Here is a 15,405-nt window from a genome sequence, read left to right as displayed (position 1 = left end):
AGGCATAGCGAAGTAATCTTTTAAGGATAACAGTTTTAAAGCTACAGCAACCGAACTTCATTGATAGCTGACTTTTTTCCAGTTAAGCTATTTCACCTTTAAATTTGCAATTCACTCTGAATTGTCACCTTATTAAATAAATCCTATGAACTAATCTATAATCCAGTGCTGGGACAGTACTCCACAGAGTTCTAATGATCATTAATCCACTTCCCATATAGAAGCATTGAACCCAGTACCCTGCACAAACACATTAGTGGTGGTTGACATTTTTTTTCAAACAAAAACAAAAGTTACAGGGTATATTTTATTTTTTTATTTTTTTTGCTGTGTCTATTTAAAGGGGCTCTGCTATCTGCAAAAAACATTGACTAACCTTGTCTGCTTCATAGATTAAAAAAAAAAAAGTCAATGTTACCTTACTATACATTATCCTAAGATTGTAGCAGAAGTGAATGTGGGTGTCTACAAGTGCAGCCATTTTCCCCTAAAATGACACAGTACGTCAGAGCTTGGTGTACACGTCACATGCCACGATTTCCCATTCATGACTCTTCCAGCACAGAGGAGATTTACAGCAGATGTGTACTAGTAAGTTCACAAAGTGATAGAACATTATTTCTCTATTTGTTTGGCTAGCATAGTTTAAAAACGTAAAATGTATCCATGCAAAAGTAGACTCCATCTTCCCCTTTAATCCATTTGAAATCGTCACGTGTTTTTTTTTTTCTGCAATAGACTTGGTGTTTTAAAGAAACGATCAGAAGAATAAAACTTGTTGAACATAAAGATGCAAATCATCTTTGGGTTTACATAACTGGCATATTGTTTTGTAGTCAATATACAGATTCCTGTACTAGAAGTCTAAATAGAGAATTTATGCAATTTATTAAAGACATTTTTGACTACAACTTGCTGTGTATGTAATAAACCCCTATGTTACAGTCTTAACTATGACTAAGTTTTTATTGCCTTTCATTTCGATGTGTGCTTTAAAGGAACACTATAGTCACCTAAATTACTTTAGCTAAATAAAGAAAAAAAAACAACTGGTTTCACTTTTAAACAGATGTAATTTACCTTAAATAATTGTATCTCAGTCTCTAAATTGAACTAAAATCACATACAGGAGGCTATTGCAGGGTTTAGCAAGCTATTAACATAGCAGGGGATAAGAAAATCTTAATTAAACAGAACTTGCAATAAAAGAGAGCCTAAATAGGGCTCTGTTTACAGGAAGTGTTTATGGAAGGCTGTGCAAGTCACATGCAGGGAGGTGTGACTAGGGTTCATAAAGAAAGTGATTTAACTCCTAAATGGCAGAGGATTGAGTAGTGAGGCTGCAGGGGCATGTTCTATACACCAAAACTGCTTCATTAAGCTAAAGTTGTTCAGGTGACTATAGTGTCCCTTTAATCATAAAAGCCAATATTGAATTTGAAAATCAGATTAAACATTTAAGTTCTGATTGCTTTGCAGTTATTTGGCCCAGGAATCCAACCTCATCACTGTGACCTTACAAATATGGACGGAGTAGTCACAGTCACACCAAGAAGCATTGAAGCAGATACATATGTTGATGGTCAGCGCATCTCAGAAACAACCATGCTTCACAGTGGGGCGAAGGTCCAGTTTGGTTCCTCACATGTATTTAAATTTGTTGATCCAAATCATGACCAGTCACTGGGTAAAAGGCCTTCAGATGCCAGCCAGATGGTTAGAGGCCAGCGGAGTAAGCCTGGGTAAGTTTTATTTTAACTCCTTATTAAGATTTAGATTCGCTTTTTTTTTTTTTTTTTTTTTAAATGAAAATCTAGCATTAAATATTTGTGTGACCATATGCACTGCAGAATGTTAAATTCTATTAAAGAAGAACAATCAAGGTGAGTTAAGTATAACCTTACTCTCAAGCTTGTCACATACACCAGTTAATGCAGTGGTTCCCAAACTTTTTAGGTTCAAGGCATACTTAATATTTCAATATTTTTTCCAAGGCACCCCAAGTCAAAATTTCTAGGTTGTATCTGTACAGCGCTGCGGCGTTTACTGGCGCTATAGTGTAATGTATAGTGTTCATGTTTGAAGGGGTGCTTGTATATAGGTTTAGTGTTTTAATACAGGGGTTTGTTTTGTATGTAATGTTTGCGTTTGATTGCAGGGGTGTGTCTGAATGTAATGTTCACTTTTAAATGCAGATGTACATTTGTGTGAAGTATTTGTGAGTGAAGGGGTGTGTTTATATATATATATATATATATATATATATTTTGAGTTTGAATGCAGGTGTGTTTGTATGTAGTGCTGGTGTTTTGACTGCTTGGATGTATGCACATACACTACCACATACATACATATTTAAGTTTGGATTCCAATATGTTGAATGGGTTAGGCAGTGGCTAAATGACAGGCAACAGAGAGTTGTAGTCAACGGAGTATATTCGAAGCAAGGTCTAGTTACCAGTGGGGTACCTCAGGGATCTGTAATTGGACCCATTCTCTTTAATATTTTAATTAGTGATATAGCAGAAGGTCTTGATGGTAAGGTATGTCTTTTTGCTGATGATACTAAAATTTGCAACATGGTTGATGTTCCAGGAGGGATAAGCCAAATGGCAAATTATGTAGATAAATTAGAAAAATGGTCAGAGCTGTGGCAACTGACAATTAATGTGGATAAGTGCAAGATAATGCATCTTGGGTGTAAAAGCCCAAGGTTTTCTTTAAAAACCCGAGAGTAATTATTTCAGATGACTTAAAGGTAGGCAGACAATGTAATAGAGCAGCAGGACATGCTAGAAGAATGCTTGGTTGTATAGGGAGATGTATTAGCAGTAGAAAGAGGGAAGTGCTTATGCCATTGCATAGAACACTGGTGAGAACTCACTTGGAGTATTGTACACAGTTCTGGAAACCATATCTCCAGAAGGATATTGATACTTTAGAGAGCGTTCAGAGAAGGGCTACTAAACTGGTTCATGTATTTGTTAGAATCTCAAGTGCAAGGAGCAACGATGATGATAAAACAAACACAGCTTGTTTCAAACCAAACTAGATGCTTGTTGTAAGAAAGATACATACATACTATGCATATCTAATAATAATAATAAAAAAAAAATTATCTAGATTGCCATTAACCTTATTGTGACCATGTGGAATTATTGGGGTTGTAACAGGCCAGCTGTAGGGATTCATTAGTTCGGATAGAGACTATAGAATTGTTTTGCCGTGGTCCTATCCAAATCACCTTTAAAGTTAATTAAGTTAACTCTGTTTCTTAGTTTTTATTCTTCATTGCATATGTTCTGACTAGCATCAATATTTAACTTGGGAAAGTAAAGTAATAAAAATAAGGAAAATTATTTTAACAAATCACATTTGTCCAGCATGGTTCATGTAGTTATAATTGCTAATAGCTGCTCCTGAATTTGTGTGTCTGTCTATGTCTATTTATAATATGTACGGTATCTTTTTTTTTTTTTCCCCCTCTTCAGGATACAAGAAACAACATTTGGTTTGGAAGGTGATGTTCTCAGTGGGACAGCACTACCAGCAAATAAGGTATAAGCAAGATTTACTCTATTGATGTTATTAAAAAGCTGTACATATGGTGAATTGTGTGATCTTGTAACTGTGGTTAGTTGGTGTTCTATACATAAAGGGAAATATGTGGTTCATATTTTAATTACCGCATACCTTATTTTCGTCACCCATGCATGAACATGCTACGGTTACATGGGCATGCATGGGTCACTAGCTGCTCACAGATTTGATCACTCTTGATTGAAATGTGTTAAAAACTCTTTCACTGTCTGTACCTGCTTTGAAAATGTTTGCTATGGTATGTGACTGCACTGATTTTTTTTTTTTTTTTTTTTTTTTACACAAGCTTTTTTACTACTTGTAGTCTAACAACTTTGGGATGAGGTTTTAAAGCAACTGTACAGATTCTAAATTGTGTTTTATACTTTTGCACACACTTTTAAAGTTGTGCATCTTAAAATTCAGCTCTGAAAATGCCCATTTTATGGATTGAGGCTTATTCACTTAAAGCAAACCTATAGTACGAAAAATAATTTTCCATAAAAGTGACCTCTGTTTTTAACATGTAAATAAAATATTGTAACTGTTTTGTGTCCTGTGCCAAGACACTGTGGTTGCAGCTGCCTGCTCCTCTACCTCCTTTTTCGTCAGCATTCTTGCCAAGTCTTCTCCGTTCTCTTCTAGTGCAATGCTCCTCATGGAGAAGCATTGGAGATGAGAAAAGCATGCACATGAAAACAATGCACTCTTCCAACCAAATGCTCTCTATGAAAGGCATTGATTGAACAGCTGAATCTAACTTGGTTATTGCAGCAGAAACACCCTCTAGTGGCTGTCAGGAAATCCAAATTCTAACCTAAAATAGCCAGTTTGGTATAATTCTCCATCTTGGCTTTTTTCCAGCCTTGCTATTTTGGCCTAGAACCCTGATTTGCTTTATCAGTTCTCCGCAATTCTTTGGTTGGTAAATAAACCAGATTTTTTTTTTTTTTTTTGTTACTAAATAATAAAAGTATCTATTTCTCCCTTGCTGTAGATTCCAAGCAAGCTGGACAACGATAGAATGTCCAGCACGGCAGAGAGGGGCATGGTAAAGCCAATGGTCCGAATGGATAAACAACAAGATTACCGTTCCCAAGATGGCAGGTAAAACTGGGATTATAGGGATTGATTTACATATCATACCAGTGAGGACTGTGCATATTATGGTCCACCTCCTGAAATGGACATTTTAGTTCTGCATATTTCATAATATTGCTCTGTTAAGTAATTTATGGTGCTTGGAGGTCCTTCTCTGTATGTTTTGCTTTCAGGACTTTTAAATTACATGATGCTAGGTGATTCAATGACTAGTGATATAGTTTTGATGCAACTTTATTCAGAAGCAGTAATTAAGTTTTGAGGAAAAGATAGAATAATAGGCGCTCACTATAGTTAATAATGGACAGGCAGCAGTATACAAACAAGGATTCCCAAACCTTGTGGATAATGTACAGAAAAAAGAAAGGTGTATCCCGCGCCTAGTATATTATATGTGCAAAATATACATACATATGTTCTCAAGTATATCCAGAAGAAACCGAACCTCGGAATAAAACAGAGAATAAAAAACAATAGTGCAATACAGTAATTAAAATATTTTTGACGGTGGTGAGTACAGCTATATATAATCCACTCACATTTATACGAGCTATAACAGAGCTCAGCTGTGCAGCGCTTGGACGGTACAATCCCCGTCTTGGGATATGTTGTTGTGGTATATACAGGTGCTTCCAAAGTGCAATATGCGTGGTATATGCAAAAAAAAGGAAAAATAGCAGCCAATGGTGAAGTAAGTACCAGTAATGGTGTAAATAATGGATAGTATTGTACTTACAATTGCTAGAGCATGTAACCTGCTCTAGTGTGGTCAGCTTAGGTGGTATAATCCCCACCAAGGATATACAGGATCCAGGAGGTAAAATAATGAGTATAAAAAGTAACTTTAAAAGTGTACTTTAATATTAACAAAATATAAACAAAAACCATAAAAGGTATAAAAAGTTAATGTCCCACTCAATTAAGTTTTGATGTTTGTGACGTGAGCTATATTACAAGTGGTAGCAGAGGCTTGATAATGCCCAAGGACTCCTTTGTTTCATAAATGTTATTTTATTGTACCTTTTTTGTAAGTGATACAATTGTAATGCAAAAAACAAATCCAATAGATTTCTTTTAACAGTAAAAAAAAAAACATTATTCAGCACAAATGGTGTATTAAGGATAAGGAAGAGGGAAAGGACAAGAGAATTGTTTTAGGAAGGAAGTAAGAAGAGAGAAGCTCAAGTCTGGCTGTGTCCTCTACAGGAAATGTACATTTCAGTTGAATGTGGATGACCCAAAGGAGCAATTGTTTTCCACGTATTCACTATAAAGGCGTGTTTACATTACTACTAATAACAAGGAGGCAAATCCACCACACCTAAGTTTGTTATGGGGATAACCCAGTGTAATACTGACTGATTGAGGTCAAGCTGATTTTATTAATTCTGCAGCAAAGCAAGTCATGAGCAGTAAGCATCCATTTAAATCCACTTTTAAGTTGGTTTTTGACTGCGAGACAAAAAACAAAACGGCACTCCAGGGTCTTTGCAGCCAAATTCTACATTTCAGTTAGCCAATACAATGCAAATATATATCTTTCTGGAAGTGTAAACCAAAAAGTGTACATAATGCCCACCACTCAGAAGGTAACTATAGTGCCCAGCCTTACAAAGAATATAAATTAAAGGGGAGTAGAAGTATCTTATAATGATTTCTAGCGATCCAAAAACAGAGGAAAGACTATGAAAAGGAGCAATATAATAAGCTCTCAAAGTATAATTCCTGGTGGTGGGGCCTGAGGCCAAAGCATGCAAAAGAATCTGTGTTCACTGGGCTGAAAACAAACTGGGCCAGTCTGCTAAGGTGGGCACGTAGCGCTATCCTAATAGGTTAATAGACCCTATAGAAAAAAAATAAATATCTATAAAGATATTTGGCAACTAGGACAGAGCCTTTACTATGCCTTACTGAGCCTCAGGGTGGCGAACCACTCCTATTCCTTAAAATATATGGATCCTCCATTTAGAGAAAGAACCTTGTTCCAATACAAAGCATGCACAGTGAATGCATCTGTATAATAAACTACAAAACTAAAGGCATAGTAAGTATGAAGTATATCCTAAAATAAATCCATTGTAATAACCTATGTACGCAAATTGTACTACTCTTATATTGATGTACCAAAACACATTATTTTGCTATAGTTCAAACAAAAACTTTTTTTTTTATGACTCGCTAAAGAAAGGGGGCAAAATGAAAAATACGGGACTATAGGAAAAATACATACACGCACAATAAGTTTTTTTTTTTTAATCTACACGTTTGTTCTGTATTGTGATTTTTATTAATATTACTTTTTTTTTTTTTTTTTATGCTTTGGGCTTAGATTTTAGAATAGGTTATCTTCCCTTTTGGAAGTAGTTTGTTTTCTTTGACACTGATCAATCTGGGCATGTACTGGGAAGATCCAGAAATCTAAACAAATATAAACACACATGTCTTGGGTGTGTATAAATAGTCTGGGGCTCAGAGTTCTCAGGACATTGGGTGTAGCATGAATATAGTCCAAAGAAGAGATCATGAAAGATGGGGGGGGGGGGGGGTTGAACTGATGAAGCATTAAAACTGTTGTATCTGACCAACGGGGACGTGTTTTGTGAGCTAGAAAAGAAACAATGCAGTTTGTTTGTTTTTTTACCTATGTCAGTCTGAACATTAGTATTAATATAATTTTGCATTTTATTATCTACCAGTAGGTGGTGCTGCAGGCTTTGTGATTTTTTTTTTTTTTTTTTCTGGAATGTAATGTAATGTCATTATCCTGTTGATATTAGTGCTGTTTGAATTTTCTCTTATTCATGCCTTTTAAGAATGGCTTCTCCAAACTAGACATAAGCTTCCTATGGTTGTTGTGATGCTGAAACTTATCTTGAAAATGTTATGTTGTTGAGCAGACAAATCATTCCAAGGAAGCCATGTAAAGAAGGGGTTTAGCAGTATAAAACTGTTGTTGCTCTCACTTGTTTGTTTATAGAATATAGCGTATTCTGGAGCATTCTAAAACGATCAGGTACCATACTCTGTTTTGGAGTAAACCCACAGGGTAAAACAGAAGGGTCTGTTTTATTCATAGGGACCAAAAGGCAACTGCACACGATAATGGCTAAAGGTAGAACTAAATGAGGTGGGGATAAAAAAGCTCCACATCGGTTTGACAGCCAGGGAAATTATATTGATTTATACTGAATTCAGCACTTTTGAATAAATGACACACGATACATGCACAGTATAGTGTTTTTTTTTATTTTTGTTTTTTAACATTGATGTGACTGCACATGAAGTCTGCATCAATGTAGCACAGCTATACCCTGTTGGGTTATCTTGGGATGACCGAAAGAAATATAATTTCCTCATCATCAGTACAAGTAGCAAGGGTGGTCTTTGGGTACAGTAGGAAAATGGAAGTTTTTATATACTGTCTTTTTAAAAAGGTTTGGGGAAAAAAATCAAAACCACTGCATATGTAGCATCCTTGACAACTAACGACTACAATAAGCCCTCTTATCTGTGCTGTTGGAATGTCACATTTAAATGTTAAAGGTTCAGAGGCTTCAGTGTTTGTTTTTTTGTTTTTTTTAATTCTGACCTTTATTTTTGGGGGAGTAGGGGTATGTTTTATGATTATTTAAAAGTTATTTTTGATTCTCATGGAGAACTTTTTCTTCATTATTCAGATATTTTCAAGCGTGAGCACTTTCATCCACCATATGTTCACAGCAGTGTTACATGAGCCACAGAAATGGCAGGTGTGGGATATCTCCGAGTACAATTCATCATAATCAATAATAAATGCTGCCTACTCTGTGTCAGGGACTGCTTAGTAAAGAGCATTACAAAAACTTAAATCCTCACAAGTGATCTCTCTCTAGAGCCACATCCTTGTTCTTTTAAGATATTTTGGGAGGTCAATGCTTGATCTGTCTTAAAAATGATTTTCCAGGAACGGACTCTGTCCTGGGACAGTGGAATTGACTTTCTTTATTCCACTAGTTTTCTTAACCATAAGTTCTTGTTGTTTAGATCTCAGGATGCTCCAGGACCTGAACACGTGTTACCTGCAAGCATCGAGTTTCGAGAAAACTGTAAGTTCTACTTTTTAAATTTATTTGTTATTGCTAGTTTTCTTTGCATTAACCTTTCGTGTGATACTTCTGAGTTAACTTATTGGAAGAATTGTTAATATAGTTTTATTCCTATTTTTATGTACCTTGGTTAAAATGCTTGGCTAACATTTTCATGTTTCGTATTCTAAAATACACAACAAATTGGAGTTTGTCATGGAAAAATGTTTTTTTTAATTTTCATTAAATGGGGGCAATCTTATCACCATAACCATTAGGGCTTATTGTAGTGATTATGGTGCAAATAATCTTTTGTTGCCGTCCCCCATTATTGTGTCAGGATTTTTAAACCGTTTAAAAAATTGAGTTTTCCTGGTACTTTAGGCATCGGTGCCTAATGAAAACTGAGAAGAGAGCTCACAAAGACTCCTTGCTCCATAACAATGAGCTCTACTGGTTGTGGTGCATAGATTGTCTGTCTTTTTAAGTTTAATGCAGGAAGCTATCAGTGCCTTTATCCATTATATTTTACTTTGTTTTTGAAAACATGTTTCTTTACTCTATTAATGGCTTTAGCATTGCAGATTTAAATGAGAAATGTAACACTCTCAAGTTAAAGGGGCTCTACAGTCACCAATACAATTTTTTTTTAATGTATTATCCCCTGCACTGTTAATAGCTTGCCAGACCTTGCAGGAGCCTCCTGTCTGTTGTTAAAATTTAATTTACGGAGCACAAGATAAAACATCTAAAGTAAGTTAACATCTGATTGAAAAATTAGACTTTGTTTTCTCATGCAGGCAGTGTGAGTCACAGCCAGGGGAGGTGTGGCTTGGGCTGCATAAACAGAAGTAAAGTGATTAACCTTTACAAAGAATTGAGCAGTAACACTGCTTCATTAAGCTGAAGTTGTATTGGTGACTACAGTGTCACTTTAACTGATGAGTGTTCAAATTCCAATCTGCAATGCTAAAGCCAAGGAGCTTCCAAAGCACAGGCATGTGAGTACAAAATAAAATATAATGCAAAAAATACCATACTTTACTTAAAGGAACAGTATAGGGTCAGTAACACAAACATGTATTCCTGACCCTATAGTGTTAAAGCCACAATCAAGCTCCCCTGGGCCCCTTATGCCTCCATAAATATAGCAAAATCTTACTTGTATTCAAGCCTGAAGCTGTAGCTCTGCATGCTGTCTGCCTCAGAATAGCAAGCTGTCTGTTGACCTAATCAGAAGTGATGGCCTGATCCAATCACAGTGCTTCTCCATAGGATTGGCTGAGACTGACAAGGAGGCAGATCAGGGGCTGAACCAGCATAATTCAAACACCGCCTGAACAGAGCAAATTCAATAAGCTGTAGTTGTTCTGGTGACTATAGTGTCCCTTTAAATATTCTTTCAAAAATTGAAAAACATTTTTTTTTTTTTTTAAATCAGTAGCCTTCTCAGGGCATCCACATAACCAATACTATTTAAATAGATCTTGTTCTTTATATTGATGAAAATTCCTAGGCGACCATTTTAATTTCATGATTTCCATCCCACATCCCCCATTTTTGTCTATATACAGCAGAAGACACCTTCTTGTCAGCTATCATCAACTACACCAACAGTTCCACTGTACATTTTAAGCTGTCACCAACATATGTGCTGTATATGGCCTGTCGGTATGTATTGTCCAACCAGTACAGGCCAGACATCAGTCCTGGTGAGAGAACACACAAGGTTATTGCTATCGTAAACAAGATGGTGAGCATGATGGAAGGTGTAATTCAGGTAAGTTTCATTAGTTAACCTTATGTTTGATCCATACATGTTGTTCACGATTTCTCATGATTGACACTAGAAAAGAATTCAAACAAAATCCTTGGTGTTGATTCTTTTATAGTATCAAACATCTGAAGACTTCTAATTTGTCTTGCTCTCGTAACACAGCTCAATGCTGTGTTTCTATGCTAAGGTATGCACATGCTGTAAAGCTATATAGTTCCATTAAAACAACATACATGTGAAGTTTAAAGTAAAGCAGTGAACAACAGATTTTTAAATACATCAATATATTATATGTGATTTCTCTAGAAGGTGGGCATATTAAAGTATCTAAAAAATATTGCAGTCCCTTTTAATCACCATTTTTGTATTTCTTTAATTGTCTTTAAACTGTATAGGCGAATTTCTGAATTGCATGGAACAATAGTGGGGTAAATTTTGTTCATAAGGTATTTGCCTCTATAAGGACCGGTAGTAGAGCCGCTTTTAACCCCTTAAGGACACATGACGTGTGTGACATGTCATGATTCCCTTTTATTCCAGAAGTTTGGTCCTTAAGGGGTTAAAGTAAGTTTCGCATCCCTTCCTTTAACCCCTTAAGGACCAAACTTCTGGAATAAAAGGGAATCATGACATGTCATGTGTCCTTAAGGGGTTAAATACAGCTGCTTACAATTTTCCCTCACTTTATGGCTGTCCTGCAAGTGGGATGGACACATAAACATGTTTCTATTAGAGAGCGATGGACAGGGCAGTTGGTAACCGCAACATAGGCTCTTCATACAGGGAAACTGCTGCAAAAAGGAACACCTGGGTGGTGGTCAAATATGGACTTTCAGGAAAGGACTGACTCTGAAAATATACACTATACAATAGATTGTCTTCAGTGACATGGCTGGATTCGAAATCGAGAGAGAAGTTAAATCTGGTTCCATTGACATTAGTAACATTCCTTGGATACAAAATAGATCGAAGAGTTTTTTGCTAAATGGTAAAAAAAGAAAAAAATCTAAACATCTGCTGGACCATGTAACAGACTGACCCAAGAAGAACCAAGATGCACAATCAGAATAGTCATTAGAATACTGGGCCTTTTAACCTGGTCAGTACCTTCAAATTTTTGGAAAACTATAATTTGGCAGAAGAAAGACATTTCAGCAATGCACACAAAAGCTGTAGACAATTGGATAGCAGACTTCCTAATCAGATCATGAAAGTGTCAGGCAAATTGGGAACTACACAACAGACCTTTTCAATGTATAGTAGAGCGATTTGGAAAGCCAATATCCATTTAATGGCAACAAGGAAAAAAAAAATTGCTTCCATGTACAGCACATACTTTCCAGATATTTTGGACTCCATATCAGCAAAGTGAGATGGAATTCTAGTCTTTATTTTTCCACCAACAGTAGTTATAGCAAGATTATGAAAAGTCAGAAAAGACCATGCCATAGTCATCGACGTGTGATTCCCTTTTGGCCCAAGGGAAACTGGTTCACACAGCTTCTTCACCTATCAGAAGAGAGACACTGGAAGATTCCATTGACAAACTGGACAGTAGCAAATAATTATAAGAAACTAAATATAAGTAAGTAAAATATCAGAAGTGGCAATCTAACAGCATGGATGATCCTTTCCTTCTAAGAAGTGGATGAAGATTTAATGGATGTACTGTTGAAATCTACCTTTAAAAAATTATTACAGGATACGGCATACATTTTTTTTTTCCTGTTGGATTTAACTGTAACCGTGCATCCGTACTCAAAATTTATCTTTTTTTTTCCCAGAAGGGTTTAATAATGGATTAAGTCTTTCTACTCTTTTTTTTTTTTTTTTTTTTTTTTTTGTAAATCTGTATTTTATTGAAGCAATAGATTTTCGTTACAGGAAATAAGGCAAGAATGAATAATATATCAGCAAGTATGCATACATTTGCAATAGCTTTCAACATACATATTCACACGAATGTCTGCTTCATTTTAAATTTTAATTGCTATGTCTGGTTAGCTCGGCTTGTGTGATATTGGCAAATTGGTACAAATACTGTGGGTTTACTCGAATGTATTGCCTGTCTGGTTAACCCCTTAAGGACACATGACATGTGTGACATGTCATGATTCCCTTTTATTCCAGAAGTTTGGTCCTTAAGGGGTTAAGTGGTCTAAAGGATAATGCAAGACTATAGAGGGTCACAGGCCCACGTCAGGCAGTGGTTGTCGCTTCAGCGTTATTGAATAGGTATAACTATGAACAGGCTGGTCGAATTATGTTCCTGCTGTATGCCCGTCGTTGTCAGACCCTAGGAGCGGCTGAGTAGAGTGAGCTGAGCTGGCGTGGTGTGTCCTGTTATGTGTATTCTAAGTCGGTGGCCGGCATGCAAACCGTAAATATAGTCTGGCCCTCCTGCTAGCTACTTCAGGATACTTGATAAAGATTCAGCAGAGTATACCTCTGTGTGGCTAACACTAGCGATGTCTGCTTGATGGTGTAAGTATGCTGTTAGCGGTCAAACTATAAATCATAAAACAAAACACAATACTCTTAACGAAGGTACTCATCAAGTGAAGCCCTGCTGGTTAGTGTGCACGCCAGGCATAGCATGCACAGTCACAACAATAGCACGGAATCCGGTCGCATCAGTTCATCACAGAAGCTGTGTAAACAACAGTCTGTCCTAGTGGGGCATGGCACAGGTGGGTATCGGTTACCCATATGTTCCAACCCATGACTATGCATTGCTAGTCCGCTTTTTCATGCGCCTTCCCTTCCGACCTGGTTTGTACGGTTCCCCGGTTCCTCCAGCAGGCGCTGTTGGCGCGGGTTTCATTGCCGTGGCTCCTCTGCGTCCGAGGGCCGCTTGTCTTCGGCCTGAGGTCTTAATAGGTGCTCGCGCCCTTTTACCATTGATCCCATCACCAGGATCTTGGGCCCAGGGTTCCGCCTGATCTCGAGCTTCTCCCTGGGGGTATGGCAGGCTGTGGAGGGGTTCCTCCCGGGGAGCGCCCAGCTCAGTTGAAGAGTGAGCGGGTCTCTCGGCAGTGGCATCCACGTGCGTGGTGATTGACAAGCGCCATGCGCTAGGGGTGTCTCCGGGTGTAGGGACCGTTACCTGGTAATGGTCCGTTGTCGCTTATTGCCCAGTGTGCCAGACCTGGTGGTGGCTGCCGTCCGCCTTGTGCTCTGTGTTGTAGGTCCTGCGCACATGGTCTCCGCCATCTTAGACGTGGGTCTTGGGTCTGCATGTCAGTGCATCCAAGTTTAGCTTCATGGCTTGGACCGGGATCACCCCCCCCCCAGTCCAAGGGTGGGGGGGGGGGGGCAGGACCGGGTCCGCAGGTAGTCCACATGTGTCGGACTCCGTCAGGCAGGATAGTGTCGTGGCGGCCGTCCGCTTCACTCACTGCCAGCATAGGTCCCGCCAGATGCGGGCTCCATCCGCCGAAGGACTAGAACTCCGAGAGCAAGCCTCTCCTCAGCTCAGGTAGCCCGATTACTTCGAGGGTCGCAGTTGTTGGCAGGTAAATCCCTCCCCAAAATCTCGATTTGTAGGCTATATGTGCCTCTGTTTGCAGGTGCCAAGCTGTCCTGCGACCGCTCAGCTCGGCGGCTTCTATTCTTAAAGTTCAGTTGTCAGAATTAAGTATTTTTGCGTAAAGATTTGGCAACTAACAAGCTTATCAGGAGATTCTCTGGAGCTGTATGGTTTTCGAGACCTCCTTAGAGGACCATGGCCAACTTTTTGGACTAAAATCTGGTTTTAACCCCTTAAAGACACATGACATGTCTGACATGTCATGATTCAATTTTATTCCAGAAGTTTGGTCCTTAAGGGGTTAAATGCATTTTGCCAAAGTTTCTATGAACCTATTGAAGAGATTTCTATTTAGTTCTCATCTATAAACATATACATTTCTGGTGGCAATCACATCTGCCACAAGAGTGAAATTTAAGCACTACCAGTTTATCTACTTGCAAAGTATTCAATTCGGGCAATTCCTCCAGAAAAATATAAGCGCACATTCTACAATCAAGTGCTGTATCAAGTTCATCGTCCGAAGGAACCTGCATATCTCTGGGTATGATAACCAAATGTGCAACGTGGTCATTTCTCAACACATTTACAAAACCTTATTGGCTAGACTTCTTAGATTCTTCTGAGGCAGCTTTTGAGACAAAACTGGAGTCATTGCTGAGATGACCCACCGTGTTTGTGAGCTTGCTAAGGCCCTATGGACTTAGCGCTGCTTCCACTATTAAATAGGAAAAACTTTTTTTCTGGGGGCAGTACTAGTCCACTCCCTTGAGTATTTATTAAAAATATTATTGGCATTGTAGTTCACTCTTCTCTAGTGAAATTGGAAGTACTGCATTTAAGGGAAGGTTGGGAGGGGACTGTTAATATTTCTCTTTAATAGAGGCCACCTGCTGCTAATACAAAGTAAAATTATTTATGCAAACTTTCTGCAGGTTTTCATTCTTACAAGCAGCTCCTCTGCTGCTAGTCTTTAACATTGTACCTGAGTTTCCAACTTACTTTTGTAGGAAGCTCGCTGATGTCCAATCAATGTTAAGTATGTGATTCTTATAGGGAATCATTACTACAGCACTGTGGACTTTTCTGTTAATGTTAAAACAAAGAGAACGTTACCTGCATTCTGGCCCAAATCCCTATGTACATTTAAATGAAATGGAGGCTCTTTAGTTTTATGCCAATGGCCGTTTGAATAAAAGCTCACCTGCCACGTCAAGGCAAGCCTCAAAAGGTGAGTCCTACATTAGCTATTAGATTTGCTGGTATCAGCCAAGAATCAGCAGATCTAATGGCTCGTGTAGGACTCACCTTTTGAGGTTTGCCTTGACATGGCAGGTGAGCTTATATTCAAATGG

General features: G+C 38.0%; 1 protein-coding gene across 20 annotated transcripts in view; it reads left to right on the top strand.

Annotated features, from left to right (window-relative positions):
* Positions 1 to 15,405, top strand: part of AFDN (afadin, adherens junction formation factor) — a 202,010-nt gene that overhangs the window by 109,743 nt on the left and 76,862 nt on the right. For all 20 annotated transcript variants that reach the window (XM_063443438.1, XM_063443439.1, XM_063443450.1 and 17 more), the window contains 5 exons: positions 1,480 to 1,742; positions 3,492 to 3,558; positions 4,577 to 4,686; positions 8,704 to 8,765; positions 10,319 to 10,524. In XM_063443438.1, coding sequence (XP_063299508.1) covers positions 1,480 to 1,742; positions 3,492 to 3,558; positions 4,577 to 4,686; positions 8,704 to 8,765; positions 10,319 to 10,524 — 708 coding nt within the window. The remainder of the gene's footprint in view (positions 1 to 1,479; positions 1,743 to 3,491; positions 3,559 to 4,576; positions 4,687 to 8,703; positions 8,766 to 10,318; positions 10,525 to 15,405) is intronic.

Source organism: Pelobates fuscus, chromosome 2, assembly GCF_036172605.1.
Source record: "Pelobates fuscus isolate aPelFus1 chromosome 2, aPelFus1.pri, whole genome shotgun sequence".
NCBI lineage: Eukaryota > Metazoa > Chordata > Amphibia > Anura > Pelobatidae > Pelobates > Pelobates fuscus.
The sequence above is the reverse complement of the archived record's forward strand: the minus strand, read 5'-3'. Positions and strand labels throughout refer to the sequence as shown.